The sequence below is a fragment of the Montipora foliosa genome, unplaced genomic scaffold (assembly GCF_036669935.1).
Source record: "Montipora foliosa isolate CH-2021 unplaced genomic scaffold, ASM3666993v2 scaffold_395, whole genome shotgun sequence".
Lineage (NCBI taxonomy): Eukaryota > Metazoa > Cnidaria > Anthozoa > Scleractinia > Acroporidae > Montipora > Montipora foliosa.
In genome coordinates this window covers 835,001-850,000 of record NW_027179695.1, presented here as the reverse complement: position 1 = coordinate 850,000, position 15,000 = coordinate 835,001, and the positions used below count along the sequence as shown (strand labels likewise).

Sequence of the window (15,000 nt, the reverse complement as noted above, 5' to 3'; positions counted from 1 at the left end):
CTGGTGATTGCATGTCAAATCATTTGTCATATGGTGTTTTCACAGTGACGTCATCAAATCGCAAGGTCTTCTGAATTTTTATCCAGACAATGTTGAAGATGACCTAGAGTAAATATTTGTTCAAGTTTCCAATTCCGTGACGTCTTTCGTTTCGAAAATACAACATTCTGAAATCCCGAATTGTCTTCTTGCGTGACACCATGAGCTATTTGGTTGAAAAAATGTCTAGCCGTATTATGAATCTCAGCAGTTTGAGCGTTTCAAGTACATTGGGAGATGTGTTCATACACATTTTTTTTTTCATTAGGTGAAAGTAGTGAGTGAACTCCTGATGTTTTGTTTCTTTTCGGCTGCCATATGATCCACCAACATGGCGTCTCCATACAACCTCTATAAGTTGCCCGAAAGGCTTCAACAAGCACCCTGCAAGCAGAGCCTCCTTTTGTCTTTTTCTTTACTGAGGAGGAGAAAAGGAGGCTCTGCCCGAATCGCGTCAACTCTTTGAAGCTGCCGTAGCCCGAACTTCTGGACTAATCAATCTTGTTTTATCTCGTCAAACCGGTTTTTCCAGTGCGAGCGTCAATTTAGTGACAAAACCGATGGTTATAATTGAGCCCGCTGTACCATGAAAAACCAAGATGGCGGCGAGATCTGGCTTATTAGGCTTGGGTTCGAGACTGCATCCTGGCAACATGCAGCGCATACTCAATAAAGATCTTACTCGATTCATGCTGAGTCTATCTCGAGAATGCCAAAATCGAGCAAGCAAAAGAAAGGCTCTGCTAGTAGGGTGTTCAACAAGTAACTCAGAAACGATGTACTGCACAGACCTGAGAATTGTAAAGGTGATTTATGAATTTGTCTACAACATTCCAAGCTTTTGGCTTTTTTCATTAAACGGTTTCGAATTTATTTTCTTGTTGCGTGACAGTGAAAACACACCATTAATATCACAGTACTAACTGCAGATAAATGGATATCGATTACAGTAATTTTAATTATTATTTTAATTATTAGTTATTGATAACACAAAACGTAAAGTTCTCTTGATGAAATTTAGTAGTAACATATTTCTTGAGGTGAGAATTTTAATAAAAAAAGACATTTCAGTTGTAAATAACAGCAGTTATAAGTTTTGAATGGCACGTTTATTTATCGATAATGTCCCGTCAAAACAACAGTGCAATGCAATCCAATGCAATCTATTTGATGATCTCGTCTCTATCATGAAAAAAACATTGTACTCCCTATGCGCATAACTCCAAGATCCAGTCCAATCAGGGAACGGCACCACAGTAAAAACGCATGGCGCATGCATGCGTATTATTTACCATGAGGTAGACCAAAGGAGCCCTTGCTAGTTCTAATCCAATTCATCCATGAGGTGGCTCACAGGAGCCTTTGATCACTGGTTTTGGAGACACTGTGATCACACCAACCTGTGAAAGATTTCCGTTGAAATGTGGTTAACGTCCACAATGTTCTTATCTTTAGGTACAAGCGAAGAGGTTTTTGAGCCGGCAAATAAGCAGAGAAAACTAAAGGAAAGTCAGTGTGAAGGTTTGTTTATAGTACAAATGTGATGCATAGAGAGTACTAATTTAATGTCGTCTTAATTTTGTGCGCTGTATTATTGGTCAAATTTTTGAAGCATACTTAATGCTTGTGTGACTTAAAGGCCTTCACCACACTAAAACAAATAAAACAAAGGTGGTTATGGCCTTCGATTGCAACTTGGGATGCTCTGCCACTGAGCTATGAGAGATTCCTGGGAGTTTGAGACCATTGATCTAGGCTCATGTGACAAACATTTTGTATGCTGAAAGAACTGAAATGTCAAATGGTTCCATGGTGCAATGACATTTAAGGAGTTGGTATAAATTCTAGACAGCTTCAAGACGAAATATTTACTAGTGGAAATGGCATTGACTATTTACAAAGTTTTGTTTTATTATTATTATTATTATTATTTATTTGTTTATTTATTGTTATTATTATTACTTCAAGCGCAATTACAAGAGCGATAGAAACAATTACAAGGGAGATACAAACAATTACATAGTTAATTACTAACGCTTACGCTACCCACTGACACTAATTACAAATTTACAATACATTACATTCACGGTCAGCTAGATCTAATTAAGGGTCTTCTTAATAATACAAACCATATAGTAATTTGTACAGATACTATATATCTGTTACACTGCTGCAACCGTATATATAACTATATACCTGCTACTTAGCTATTGAGGAAATAAAAATTATGACAACATGTTTTGCCATTTTTTGTAATGAATAGATTCTTTTTTATTCTTTTTTGCAATTGAAAATTCTAGTTTATCGGAAATATCAAAGAGAATTGTTATCTCATCAAGCTTATCCATTTTCATATTATAAGCAGCTGATTAGAAGATGCTCAAAAAGTGCACATCGGAGAAGGAACTAAATTCATTTTATATAGGATTCTATTAGTGTAGAGAATACGGTTTAGGATTTTGTATTGAAAGGCTCTCGTTCTGGTGTCAACAGTGACTCTACCGAGTAATTGATAAATACGTTTCCAGTTTATAATACCAGAAATGTTATATCAGGAATTAAACTTAGATTGGGCAGTAGGAGGAATCTGGATTCGTTTGACCAGGGTGGAATAGATTGATTGATTTTGAATTCATCGTAGTTACGTCTTGAACATCATCGTCTGAGACGATTTTGTCAATTTGGTTGTTATTATTCTCTCCATCTTTAAGGAGCAGATTCCAATTTGGCGGAATGGCGGAAAAAATGCCTTGTAGGAGGGAGGAGGTAATCTGAGAAGGAGAGATTCCTCCCTCTAAAAGCATCCCAGCTTTTTAACTTAGAGTTGTTTGAGAGAATATCTCCAAGTTTCACAAAACCTACTTCTTTTATTCTCTTATTGTATATTGATTGCTTGTTAATCAAGAGGTTCTGGTTGTTCCAGATGATCTCATTTAAAACGTCCTGTTTTGTAGCTATGATGTCATGATGGCCATTGAAGTCAGACCAAGCTACAAGACATTCTTTATAAAAAAAATGGTAATTTGCAGGGTAGGCGCGATGGATTGAAATTGCACTCAAGCAGAAAACTAGTTCCTACGTTCTTAAAATAGTGAGACAAGAAAACTTCCCTAGGGCTAACATTATCATCTAAATACCTTTTAAGACACACAATTCCTTGAGTTTTAATTAAAGATTCAGGGCGAGGCATTTTGAGGGCACCATCTTGATATTCACTAGTTAAGGCTAATCTCTTGATTTTGTCTTTGCCTCTGCACACAAAATTGAATATCACAGAATTTATGTTTTTAATTATATCCTTATCAAAGGAAATAAGAGAGGGTCGAGACATAAACTTAGGCATAGCGAATGTTTTGACTAATTGAATTTTACCAATTAGTGTTAAGTTTCTCCATTGCCAGCAACTTAAAGACTTTTTTGATGACATTAAAGTTAAATCAAAGTTGAGCTCTTTACTTTTATACTGATCATAAGTAAAAAAGATATCCAGTATTTTAATAGGCTCGTTCACCTTGTTTATATCGAGAACTTCGTGATTTCGATAAGAACTTCCTAACCAATAGGCTTCTTTTTTGTCCTTATTAAGTTTAAGCCCTGAACATTTAACCATATGTGTTCAATAAGGAACTAAGAGAATCATAAGATTCTTTATCACGTAAACAGTTTCTGAAGTCATCGGTGAAGGCGATGCATTTAATTTCTTTGTCTTCTACTACTATGCCTTTTATATCTCGATTCTGTTTGATAGCGGCTAATAGGGTTTCCAAAGCTGAAATAAATAAATAGGGCGAGAGAGGATCTCCCTGTCTAACCCCTCTTCCGATAGAAAAAGCGGAGTTGCTACGCCATTATTCATAATTCAACTTGATATATTAGTATAAAAAAGACGTACCCACTGAACAAAGGATTCTCCAAAATTGAACGTGTCCCCAGGGGCTCTTCTCGCCCCACTATGCTTTTCTTTGTCGCCATTTTCTTTTGCCGGTTTAGACTTCCCCTTGCCTCCGCGATCTTCCCCTGGGTCTCCGAGGATGATTAAGACCTTTTTTTTAGACATGCATACATACTTAACAGAGATTTTAATACTTTCCCTTATTATTTATCAATTAGTTTTTACCACTCTGTATATATATATTCTTAATTTATTAGTCCTTGCCATATTTTTAGTTAGATATTTATCTATTATTTCTCGTGTTTATAACTTAAGAATGCGCATCTGATCATAGTCAGGTAAAGATGCGCACTAGAAATGAATAAATTCTTCTTCTTCTTCTTCTTCTTCTTCTTCTTATTATTATTGTTGTTGTTATTATTATTATTATTATTATTATTATTATTATTATTATTATTATTATTATTATTATTATTATTATTATTATTATTATTATTATTAGGGAGCGTTGTCTTTTACAAGGTTGATGTATTCTTGATCTTCTAACAGGCTAGAATTCAATTTCCAATATGATGGTCCAGTTGGTTGCTTTTCAACACTGTTAACCTGGAGCACTATAGCGGCTTGGTCTGTGTGACGAAGCAATGAATGTAGCGGTATTGGAGGAACTAAACTATATTTAAACTGTTCAATAAGGGTTACAATGGCGGTCAAAAGGGAAAAGGCGAAAACGTGTTCGGTCTTAAAGACGTAAGCAATCACGGGATCTATATACAGCCACGACTGCTGACCGGAAATCACCGTGCATAACAAATAAGAACTAACAAATATCAACAAATCAATTAAACATTCAGAGCACTGTTCAAACTATTCCACATCCTCCGGGGGCACGCAAATGTCCTTAACCCAGTCGGCAATTCTCCTGATAGCCCGTCGTGCAGCATCTCTTTGTGGTCTTCTCACAGCGGGTGGAGTTTGTACTGTGGCAGCTCTGTTCGCTGTGTGACTCACCTTCTTGGCCTGAATTTCTAGAAGGGGCAATTTTGTCATAGGGTAGTTTGTTGTTCCATTGGCGGAACGTACAAGTCCATCGTGACCTTTGTTAATGGATGTGACAAGTGCTAGTTTCCAGTTTACTCTCGGGCTGTCATCATGGATGAGAACTACATCGCCAACCCTCACAGATTCGGTGTTGACTCCGGATCTTTTGTGAAACTCTCGAAGGGAAGTGAGGTACTCGTGACGCCAACGTTGCCAAAAGTGTTGAATCAGTAAGGTGACACGTTTTGCTTTCCTCAGGAAATCTGCGTTCGATTGGTAGGTGGGATCACTCACTAGCTCTCTACTAGCGGATGTGGAAGTGACGTTATTCGTCGACCATAAAGTAGGTGTGACGGGGCTAGTGCCTCTGCATCCTTAATGTCTGAAGAAACATAGGTCAGGGGGCGGTCGTTGAGAATTGCTTCTACCTCGACAACAATTGTTTGAAGCGTGTACAAGTTGACTGCAGCTCTGCCGAACACTTTCTTAACGGTGGATTTAGTGAGACCGATGAGACGTTCCCAAAAACCCCCATACGAAGAGGCCCTCTAAGGAATGAACTGCCGTTCAACGCCTTCCCTTGCAAGTGTTTCCTTGAGTGCATAAGATTCAAACAGTTCCTTTAGTTCATTGTTTGCTGATAGAAATGTTGAAGCATTGTCATATTAGTTTCCTTGGAAGAGATTTGCGACTTGCAAACCTGCGAAAGGCGAGTAAGAAGGCTTCAACAGTCAAGTCTTCGACAACTTCAAGATAAATAGCTCTAGTTGTTGGGCAATTAAACAAACATATGTAGACCTTTGTTTCAATCCTAGCGTTTCGAACATGCAGGGCTTCAGTGAAGTCCACCCCAGTGGCGTCAAAGGGCTGTGTTTGTTGCATTCTTGACTTGGGAAGGGGTGGCGGGTCTGGTGCTTTGTAGGCTGCTCCTGAAACCCTTGTGCAGGTTACGCCGTTGTCAATTAAGGTTTTGACGCGTTGTTGGCCAGAAGGCACACATGTCCAATATACATGAACTGAGTCGGGTCGTCAATTGCTGTTGACGGCCCGACTCACCGGATGTCGGGTCGTGAAGTTGAAAAAGGAAGTAAGCTTTACTGCCGGAAGTCGAACTCCTGGGGCACTTCAAACAAATATCTCGACGGATTGTGACGATCCGATCAGGTCGTGACGACCCGTCATTTGAAAAGTCGAACCGACTATTGGAAGTGTCAGATGGCGAGAGAAAGAAAAACTTCAATGAGCAAAGGAGGCTATGCTGCTCAAAAATGTTGTATGCTTCGTTCTCAGACGGTAGGGACTAAAATGTCGATATACGCATAGAAAAGTATTAACATCGACGAGAACAGCATTCACAAATGTTGCGAATGTGTCCTTAATACCCTGACAACATGCTGTTTAGAAACAGAAAAAATGACTGACTGTAATAGCGCTCCGAAATGTTGAATGCTTCGTTCTTAAAGCGTCACGAAATCGTCGTACACTTCCTCAAAACATATAGTGACTAAAATATCGATATACGCATAGAAAATTATAAACATCGACCACAACAGCAATCACAAATGTTGCGAATGTGTCCTTAATACCCTGACAACATGCTGTTTAGAAACAGAAAAAATGACTGTCTCTAATAGCGCTCCGAAATGTTGAATGCTTCGTTCTTAAAGCGTAGCGATGGAAGTGTCAAATGGTGAGAGAAAGAAAAACTTAGATGAAAAAGGGAGGCTGTGCTGCTCAAAAATGTTATAAGCTTTGTTCTCAAAGAGTAACGACTAAAATATCAATATACGCATAGTAAATCATAAACATCGACCAAAACAGCATTCATGCTTTGTTCTTAAAGCGTTGCGAAATCGCCGTACTCTTCCTCAAAACATCCAAGCGTAGCGAAAATCGCCGCAAGCTTCCTAAAAGCAACCAAAAATGGTGAATGGTTCGTTCGTTCACGGCGTAGCGAAATTAATACCCTGACAACATGCTGTTCAGAAACTGAAATAATGATTGACTGTAATAGCGCTCCGAAATATTCAATGCTTCGTTCTTAAAGCGTAGAGAAATCGCCGTACGCTTCCTCAAAACATTCAAGGGCACCGAAAATCGCCGCAAGCTTCCTAAAAGCATCCAAAAATGGTCAATGGTTCGTTCGTAGCGAAATTAATACCCTGAAAATACGCTGCTTGGAAATGTTGTATGCTTCATTCTCAAAGAGTGGCGGCTAAAATACCGATACATGCATGAACAACTATAATCTTCGTCCACAATAGCACTCACAACAAATGTTGTGAATGTTTCATTCGTAGGTAGCGAAATTAATACCCTCACAACATGCTGCTCAGGAATGTTGTATGCCTCGTTCTCAAGGAGTGGCGGCTTAAATACCGATATGTGCATGAACAACCATAAACCTCGTAGCACTTACAAATGGGTGAATAATTTGTTCGTTCGTGTTCGTAGTGACATATATATTCTGACAACATGCTGCTCAGTATTAAATTTTTTATTTGCCGTTTCCAAAGAGTAGCGACTAAATACTGATACGTGCATGGACAATAATAAATGTCACTATAAATAAAAGAAAAGAAAAGAAAGGAGAGCATCGCAGTTGCGTAGAATTTTTCGTTTGTTTTTAGAAGAAATAATACCCTTACTACAATTGTATGCCGTCGACTAAAAAGGATGTGTGGAAACAATCGAAAGACCGGTTACAATAGAACTCACTGTTGTTGAAAGCGTCGTTTTGACGTTTAGAAAGCGTTCGGTCCAAAATCGTTCAAAAAGTGGTTTCCTTTTTTTCTGAAGTGTCACAACGATACACGGAAAGACCTTGTACAAAAGGAGAGCATACCTATAACGTGTGGGGTGATAACTACTTGGTCACGACTTTTAGAACGTGTGGAGCCGTTTGTTTTTGTTTTTTTTTGGGGGGGGAGGGGGATCCGGCGATCAGTGAGTGTCTTGTCTATCCTGGCGGGTCCAGTGGAAGACCGTTCAGGTACAGATACTTCAGGTAATCCCGGTCGTAGTAGAACCAGACGTGTCTCTTTGTATCTGCGTTATTGAAGATAAAATATAGTTGTCTTGCCTGTTTCTCCGCCAACTGTTTGTCACTCATTTATAACCCTTTCAAGAAATTCGCATCTTTTGTATACACCCGTCAATAACTTATGGATTTTGCTTTCTGCTCTATACACACATTCAGCGCAAGACACATGGAGGATTATACCAGCGGAAAACTGAATCCTGCTACACCAACAAAGAAAAGAAAGCATTCCCCTGCTGACAATGAACCCAGCACTTCAATCGATTAGAGGAAGTCAGTGTCGAATATACCCCCCCCCCCCCCCCCCCCCCCCAGCTATCCTGTGTCTTTAAAATGTTAAATTTGTGTTTCACCTTAGAGGCTAGCGCTTCAAAATTACGCGACGATTGCAAACTAACATACATATGAATAACGAAACAACTGTGTCCCGGTGGATTGACATCACCACCTCGAATGACGGCCCGTCACGAGCCATCAACATTTTTAGCCGGCCTCATAGCCTCCAGTATCTTCACATACACGATCTTTTTTTAAGTCTCTCACCACCTGACATTTCCAACAATCAGTTCGACCTTTCAAGAAACGGCTCGTCACGAACTAGACGGGTCGTCACGACCCGTCAACATTTTCAGCCGGCCTCACCGCCTCCACTATCTTTACAAATACACGTTTTTTTCTAAGTCTCTCACCACCTGACATTTCCAAAAGTCGGGTCGTCTTTTCAAATGACGGCTCGTCACGAACTAGACAGGTCGTCACGACCCGTTAACATTTTCAGCTGGCCTCACCGCCTCCAGTATCTTCACAAATACACGTTTTTTTCTAAGTCCCTCACCACCTGACATTTCCAATAGTCGGGTGGACTTTTTCAAATGACGACTCGTCACGAACTACACGGGTTCTTACGACCCGTCATCATTTTCAGAAAGTTCCTCGAACCTTCTTTAAAATCGCAACTTCCTGTTACTTTACTTCCGCAAACACCACGACCCGACTTAGGCTTGACGGGTCGTTTTCACCAAAAAGTCGACCCGACTCAGTTCGTGTGCATTGGACAACCCTCCCAGAAGGAACCCAGTAACTTTGACACAAGGCGGTGAGTGTTGAGTTGACACCTGCATGAAGCTGCTTAACGTGGGTGGAGTGAATTACTAAGTCTGTGAAGTGGTCTTTGCTTGGTAGCAACAGAGGAAATTTGGCGTTGTCACTTAAGGGGGTGTTGTGTATCCTCCCGCCACAGAGTAAAAGACCACCGTCATCAAGGAATAGGCGAAGCTGATGTACTAAGGTTGTACGGTGTCGTAACTTTGAAAGGAGGTTGTCCACGTCGGCATGAAAAACAAGGGATTGACGATTCTTCACCCATTTTGTCATGGCATGATCATATTCCACAGCTGTGATAGGACCTTGTTGGCTGTGTCTCTTCTGGAAACGCTGGACAAATCTGAGAACATAGGCAGTAATTCGAAGAAGCCGTGGTAAACTGCTAAAATCCGATGGATTGATCAGGTGATGAAGGCCTTGCTGTTGAGCTGGAACCGTGCTGTTTGTAGTAGACTCATCAGTAGAGGTTTCAGTGGTCAATAAGTGGAGAACCTCTGTAGTAGGCCGTGAAGGCCACTGTGATGTGTTTGGTAACCATTTAGGACCATACTTCCACAGTGAAGAGGTCGTAAGTTGATCTGCTGTTATCCCTCTTGTGAGCAGATCGGAGGGGTTTTCGGTTGTGGGGCAGTACTTCCAGCTGGAAATTGATGTCAAGTCTGCTTTACTTCTTGGATGCGATTGCTGATGAATGGCTTGAATATTTTGGTGCTGTTAAGCCAATGAAGGACGATCTGGCTGTCAGACCACAATGTGACCCTTGTAACTTGCAGTTGTTCTTGCAGATATGATGCCAAACGTGCAGCTGTCAGAGCTGCCATAAGTTCAAGTTCTGGAAGGGTAAGTTGCTTCCTTGTCGGAGCATCACGCGACTTTGTCATGGCAAGCGACGATTGGTTTCCACGTACTAAATAAGCAGCGGCTCCATAGGCTTTCTGGCTTGCGTCCGCAAAAACGTGTAGTTCTGTGTCGTTGCTGTCAACACAGACATCAGAAGTGACGTAGCGACGCGGGAACTCAAGTTGGGTTGCATCTCCTATCTCCTTCGCTAGAACACACCATTTTTGATCAAGAGAGGGTGGAAGTGGTTCGTCTCAATCTATCCCTTCCTGCCGCAGTTCTTGTATCAGAATCTTGGCAGCAGCTGTGACCTGTTGGAGTAGGCCGAGTGGATCAAAGATCTTTGCTGTTTCTTGTAAAGCCTCTCTCTTGGTTGATAACGGATGGATAGAAGTTGTTTGCTTATATGAGAATTTTTGAACTCCATGACGTGAGATTAAAACCCACTGGTGACATTGTGTTCCTGGCATCTTGATAATAGTTATCTGTTGAACCATCATCACTTACTCCAGAGGCGAGGTCGTCCACATACAGATTTCTTAACTATCTATGCTGACTTGGTCTGTAGACTGTGTGAGGTGTTTGTTGAGAGTGGCATTTAAGATGAAGGGGGAGCTTGTGGCACCAAACATAACAGAATTGAATCGGTATACAATGCATTCATTCTCCGAGTCATCTGCATTAGATAACCAGTAGAATCGTGTGGCATCTCGATCGGCTTCATTCAAGGTTTACATGTAAAAATGCCTTTTCAATGTCCACAGTTATGCCATACTGGATGGAGACGAAATCTTAGAAGTATACCAGTAAGGTCATTGAGCAGCGGAGGACCTGACTGCCTGGCTGTAAGCAATCATTCAAGCTGGGTTGATCACCTTGTTTGAAACTGCAATCGTACACGATGCATAGAGGAGTTGTGGTGGAGTCCTTGTGGACAGCATGGTGGGTATGTAGTGTCATACTTGGTTGGTTGTATCTGGATCTTTCACCTTTTCAATGAAACCTCGAGACTGCTGTTCTTGGATGATGTCATCGACAAGTGTAGTTTCTCAGGATTTGCAGCTAGTCGTCTGACCATGGAGCGAGTTCTCTGCTTAGTAATTTCTGCATTTGATGGTAAAGGGGGATGTTCTGGTCGCCATGGCAACCTTGCACTGTACCGGCCGTCCTCCAACATAATAGACATGTCTTGATAATACTTCAGAAAGTCAGGCGTGTCTTCTGAGGAGTTTGGTAGAACACCAACTGATTCAATACGCCAGAAACGTTCCAAATCAAATTTTTCTTGTTGATGCTCGGTCACAACACTTAAAATAGAAGTGTTGAGGTTCTCTGAATGGTTACTTTCGGAGAGGGGGCCCGAGAGGAGATACCCTATCTTTGATTTGGCTGCTGTGGGACCTGGACCCTTGATAACTTCGTTTCCCACTACATCCCAGTAATGATCAGCGCCGATTAGAATATCAACTGTGAAAGTTGAATCATCAACGTTAACGTGTGCTAACGTCAGTCCCCTTAAATGCGGCAAGTCCCTTACATTGGCGCCAGTGTAAGTAGTGAGGGGTGCAGCGATTGTTGGTACAATGATCACGTGAATGGGAATGGTCTCCTCTTGAGTGGTTTCAAGGCAAATGGTAGCAGTGTTAATATGCTTAACAGATGATGTGTTTCCACCGAAAGTTGACAGGGATATTGCCTCTTGCGTTTCTGCTTTCAGATCAAGCTTGGCTGCCACATCTGATGTAAGGAAGGAGCGTTGAAGATCCCTCGGCATACCTTGCAGCGGTTCTATGATTTGCATTTAGAACTGAATGACGATTATGACAGTTAAAGCATGCCCTTGCGTCACGCACAATTGAGTGTCTCTTTTCCTTATCTGTCACAACATTGCAGTCAGTTGGACTGTGTTCACCCTTACAAAAAAGGCGCATTCGTTTGGTGGGGCGATCGCCACTGTTAGAAGCAGAAGCAGAAACAGGTGCACGAGGCCTTGAAGCCGTGAGAAATGTAGCAGTAGTAGCAGTTGTTGAGTTGCCACTGAATTCATAATCACAACAAGTGTTATTTCCTCCCTGTAAGATTTCAATTTCATTCAAAATTGCCTTACGTAAATTATCAAGTTGCCACTCCTTGTTTCCATTTTGTCTTTGCTAGATTTCTCTTAATCCCGTTAGGTAATTTCTACTGAATGATAGGAACAAGAATGTCCCCATAAGTTTCTGTTTTCTTTCCTAGTGTCTCAAGTCCCCTGATGTGGGTCTCAATTGAGTCGTAAAAAAACCTTAAACTACTTAAATGATCGGTGGGTGATGATAGGTTCAGTAGTGCTTCCATGTGTGCGTTGATGATCTTGTGGGGTCGAGCGAACCTCTCTTCCAACAACTGGATACTCTTAGCGTAATTAGCTTTGGTTAATGGCAACCCGGCAATGACTCTTTCAGCTCCGTCACGTGACTACGCTCTCAAATAATTGAACTTTTGGACATCACTGATTGTAGAGTTATCGTGTACTGCAGACCGGAAAGTTTCCCAAAATGATTGCCATTCAAGCGGGTTCCCATTAAACGATGGTAATACAAGTTTAGGAAAACGGTTACTTTTAAATGAATGACTTGTACTCACCGGCGGCGATGTAATCAGTGAATTCTGTGATGAGGCGGATAGATTACAAGAGTGATCGTTACCTGGTGTTTCAGTCGACGGAATTGGGTTTAATTGTTGATTTTCTTGTTCCGTTTGCGACGTAGATGGAATGGATGATTGATTTTCCTTTCCCATTTGGAGTGGTTGTGGTAAGGTAACGCCGGTATCTTGATGAGAAGACGCATGTTGACTAAAATTCTTGTTTGTGAGCTCGGTGAACCTCTCGGTAACGCATACTTTCTCTAAGATAAGTCCATCTAGTTCCTCTGCTACGAGTATATCCTACTTAAGATCCTCAGGTGTTTCCAGCAAAACTACTATCTTGTCGTTAAATTCCTTAAGGAGGCTCGAAATAGTTTCTCCTTTTTACAAACAAATAAACATATTCTGTCCTTAGATACAGTTAGGGCAATCATATCAAGACGACATTTGGCCAGGGTATTAAGTACCTATCGTAGATTTCTCACATTATGTTTTCCTCCAAAATAATGTTACCATGGCAACGATATTAGGCATTTCTTTGAGCCTTAAAATCAACATATGTTGTTCTTTTTGAAGAAACGGGACGGTGAAATTTTCCCATTCACCGTTACCAGATAATGTTAGGAATACTCTCTAAAATATTTAAAATTCAACAAAATCTGTTGGTCAGTTTTTCAGAAAAATAAGTTTTTTTGAATTGTGACGCTAATTTTTTTTTTCACCTACAGAATTTTTTTAAATTTTAAAGACAAACGGTTTAAATTAATCTAAGCTAACATGTAAAAAATGAAAAAAATTCACGTCCAGAAGCAGAGATGTAAACGAGTAAAGTTGCAAAATCAGGAAAAATTAGGGGGTTACAAGATCAGCATTTACGCATGCGTCACCCGCTCATTCGAGTCCGCGCGCGAGTGGAGCTACAGGTCAACACAAATGGATTTAAGCGACTATTAAACCGTTTAAGTTGAATTTTCGTAGTTTTCGTGAATAGGAGATGTCTATTTGTATTCCATGTATATAGGAATTGGAGAAAGGTAAGCGAAATTAGCGGTATTTGTTTATTTCTGGTGACCCATTTGAATCATGAGCTGACGCAAGCAGCTTACGAATTGCGTGTGTGGCTTACGCGCGCGCGCTCAGCTGAAAACCCTTTCGAGCCTCCTTAAGTGTCTCTTTTGCTTTAGCTGGTTGACGAATGACCTGAGTAGAGCGATCTGTGTCTCGGTAATTGTGTCCTTTGCTGTCATCGATTTTCTGTCTCAACTTAGTTACGTGCGCCTTGTGCGCTCTCCTTGACGCTAACAATTTGGTTAATTCCTCCATCCTGGTCCCGGCACCAAAAAAATGTGACGAAGCAATGAATGTAGCGGTATTGGAGGAACTCAACTATATTTAAACTGTTCAAAAGGTGAAAAGGCAAAAACGTGTTCAGTCTTAATGACGTAAACAATCACGGGATCTAAATACAGTCACGACGGCTGACCGGAAATCACCATGCCTAACAAATAAGAACCAACAAATATCCACAAATCAATTAAACGTTCAGAGCACTGTTCAAACTATTCCACAGTCTGTTTTGATGGCTGAAATTAGACCACATCATCTTGAAAATCATCGCTTATTAGCCAATAATCTAGCCGACGTTGGACTAAAGGCTTATTTTGTTTCCACGTGTAGCGCTTTTGATCCGGGTTCCTGAGTCTCCATATATCTACCAGGTTAAAGTCCAACATTAACTCATAGATTTTCGTTACCACGTCTCTTTTTTTCTGTTTTTTCAACTATCTAATTTAAGACTTAATGGTACATTTATATATCACTTCCCATGATGAACTTGTAGTCCCGGTCATAGTCACTCTCAAGTAAGGTAGTCCTGAGATTTTCATAGAAGTCAATGGCCTCATAGGTTTTGTGAGGAGCATAAATATTGATGAACAAAACAGGATAATCTTGAACTAACGCTTCAACGATGACAAATCTGCCATGACTATCTTTCCTGACCGACTTCAAGTCAAATTGCAGGGCCTCACGTATTAACACCAGAACGCCATTGCTATGATTTGATCCGTGCGAATAATACATGTTTCCCGGCCACTGAAATTTCCAACTATCAAAAACATCTGGCGTACTAAGTGTCTCTTGCAAACCTTTCTGGTCCCATGTAAAGATCGATTTACGTTTGTTGAGATCACGAGTTCCTCTAACATTTAAGGATAAAACATTAAAGCAGACGTTATTCATACAAGTAGGTTGATCGATGTTACATTTGTAAAAACTTGATAGTGAGCAGAATATAATAATCGGGTATGGTATCTAACAGGCTGCGATAAAAAAACTACATGGACATAAAACGAAAACGAAGACTGAGGGCGAAAATTGGTGAACAAATCCCACATACCTCTTGCTCCTGAAAAACTGT

General features: G+C 40.6%; 1 protein-coding gene and 1 pseudogene across 1 annotated transcript in view; one reads left to right on the top strand and one right to left on the bottom strand.

The window, feature by feature from the left end:
- LOC137987904 (NLR family CARD domain-containing protein 3-like) overlaps positions 1-15,000 on the top strand; it is a 55,105-nt gene that overhangs the window by 33,838 nt on the left and 6,267 nt on the right. The window contains exon 5 of the mRNA XM_068833987.1: positions 1,495-1,560. Coding sequence (XP_068690088.1) covers positions 1,495-1,560 — 66 coding nt within the window. The remainder of the gene's footprint in view (positions 1-1,494; positions 1,561-15,000) is intronic.
- LOC137987923 (uncharacterized) lies at positions 4,799-5,854 on the bottom strand (annotated as a pseudogene).